At 72.4% G+C, this 1,179-nt stretch overlaps 1 protein-coding gene across 1 annotated transcript in view; it reads right to left on the bottom strand.

The window, feature by feature from the left end:
• The window catches only part of SLX4 (SLX4 structure-specific endonuclease subunit), a 13,261-nt gene that overhangs the window by 3,519 nt on the left and 8,563 nt on the right, over window positions 1–1,179 (bottom strand). The window contains exon 9 of the mRNA XM_012731676.1: window positions 2–1,166. Coding sequence (XP_012587130.1) covers window positions 2–1,166 — 1,165 coding nt within the window. The remainder of the gene's footprint in view (window position 1; window positions 1,167–1,179) is intronic.

Genomic DNA, 1,179 nt, shown 5'->3' with positions numbered 1-1,179 from the left:
CCCTCGGGGGCGGGCTCCGGGAGGCCTCCTGGTCCGCGTCCACGTCGATGATGGGGAACAGCTCACAGGACCTGGCGCTGACTTCCAGAACTTTCCTTTCGTCGGCGGGGCTGTGAGGCGGGGGTTCGACACTGGCTTGCTGCAGCTCCAGCTCCTCGTCCGAGTCCAGGAGGAGGATGACCTCGCCCCCCGCACCCCCGCAGGCGGGGGGGTCAGGCTGGGGCTGGGTCAGGTCAATAGACAGGGACCTCTGGGGCGGAGTCGGGACCCCTGCGTCTCTGAGCCCCAACAGAGAAGCCTGCTGCTGGCCCTGCTGGCGGCCGGGGTCGCCAGGTGACGAGGGGCCGTGCCCGCCCCTCCTCCGCTGTGCCGGCGAGTCCTGGGGGCTCAGCTCGGCGGCTCTGCGCGGTGTCTGTGGCGACTGGGGTAGCGGCGGGGCCGAGGTGTCCGCGGGGTGAGGCCTAGGCTGTGCCGGGTGGGGACGTCCGCCTTGAGGGAGGTGGGGACACGGTGGGGTGGGGGAATCCCCCAAGCCCCTGTCCCCCCCAGTGCGGCTCCCTTCCTCTCCAGAACTGGAAATTCGGGGTGTCTGGAGGCTTCCCCCTTGAGTCAATAAAAAGGGCTGTTCGTCGTCCGTGTCGACCGAGAACAGAAAGGAGCCCGCTTCCTTCTCCGCCCGGCAGCCCCCAGGGGAGCCGGCGGGGCTGGGAGGACGAGGTGCTCCCCGAGGGGTGTCTTCTGCCTCCTCCCTGCCTGAGCACCGGCCCCCGAGCAGCGGGCCCGAGGGTTTCGCGCTGCTCCCCGCAGCTGCGGCCAGCCCAGGCGAGCTCGTCGGTGGGGCCCGGACACCTCCCGGGCCGGCTGCCAGCGGCCCGCTCTGCTCCTCGAGGGCGGCGCCTCCCGGCCGGAGCAGCTTCCGCTGAGTGGCCGCCAGCGCGTAAACTTCCTCCATTTCTGCCTCCTCCACCCCCGCGCCGTCTCCTCCGCAGGTCTCGGACTTCGGCGCCGCGGCCGCCGGCGCCTCCTCCCCGGCCCACATGGCCCTCAGGAGCTCCTGGAAGGCCTCGGCGCGGCTCTCGCAGTCCTCGTCGCCCCGCGGCACCTGCCGGCCACCCTCTGGGCCCAGCGCCTGCCCGCACAGCCGCGCCAGCTCCGGCACTCCGAACCTGCAGCGGGAGA

The sequence above is a fragment of the Condylura cristata genome, unplaced genomic scaffold (assembly GCF_000260355.1).
Source record: "Condylura cristata isolate star-nosed mole 26May11 unplaced genomic scaffold, ConCri1.0 scaffold00032, whole genome shotgun sequence".
Taxonomy (NCBI): domain Eukaryota; kingdom Metazoa; phylum Chordata; class Mammalia; order Eulipotyphla; family Talpidae; genus Condylura; species Condylura cristata.
Note: the sequence above shows the minus strand (reverse complement) of the source record. Positions and strands in the feature narration are given on the sequence as shown.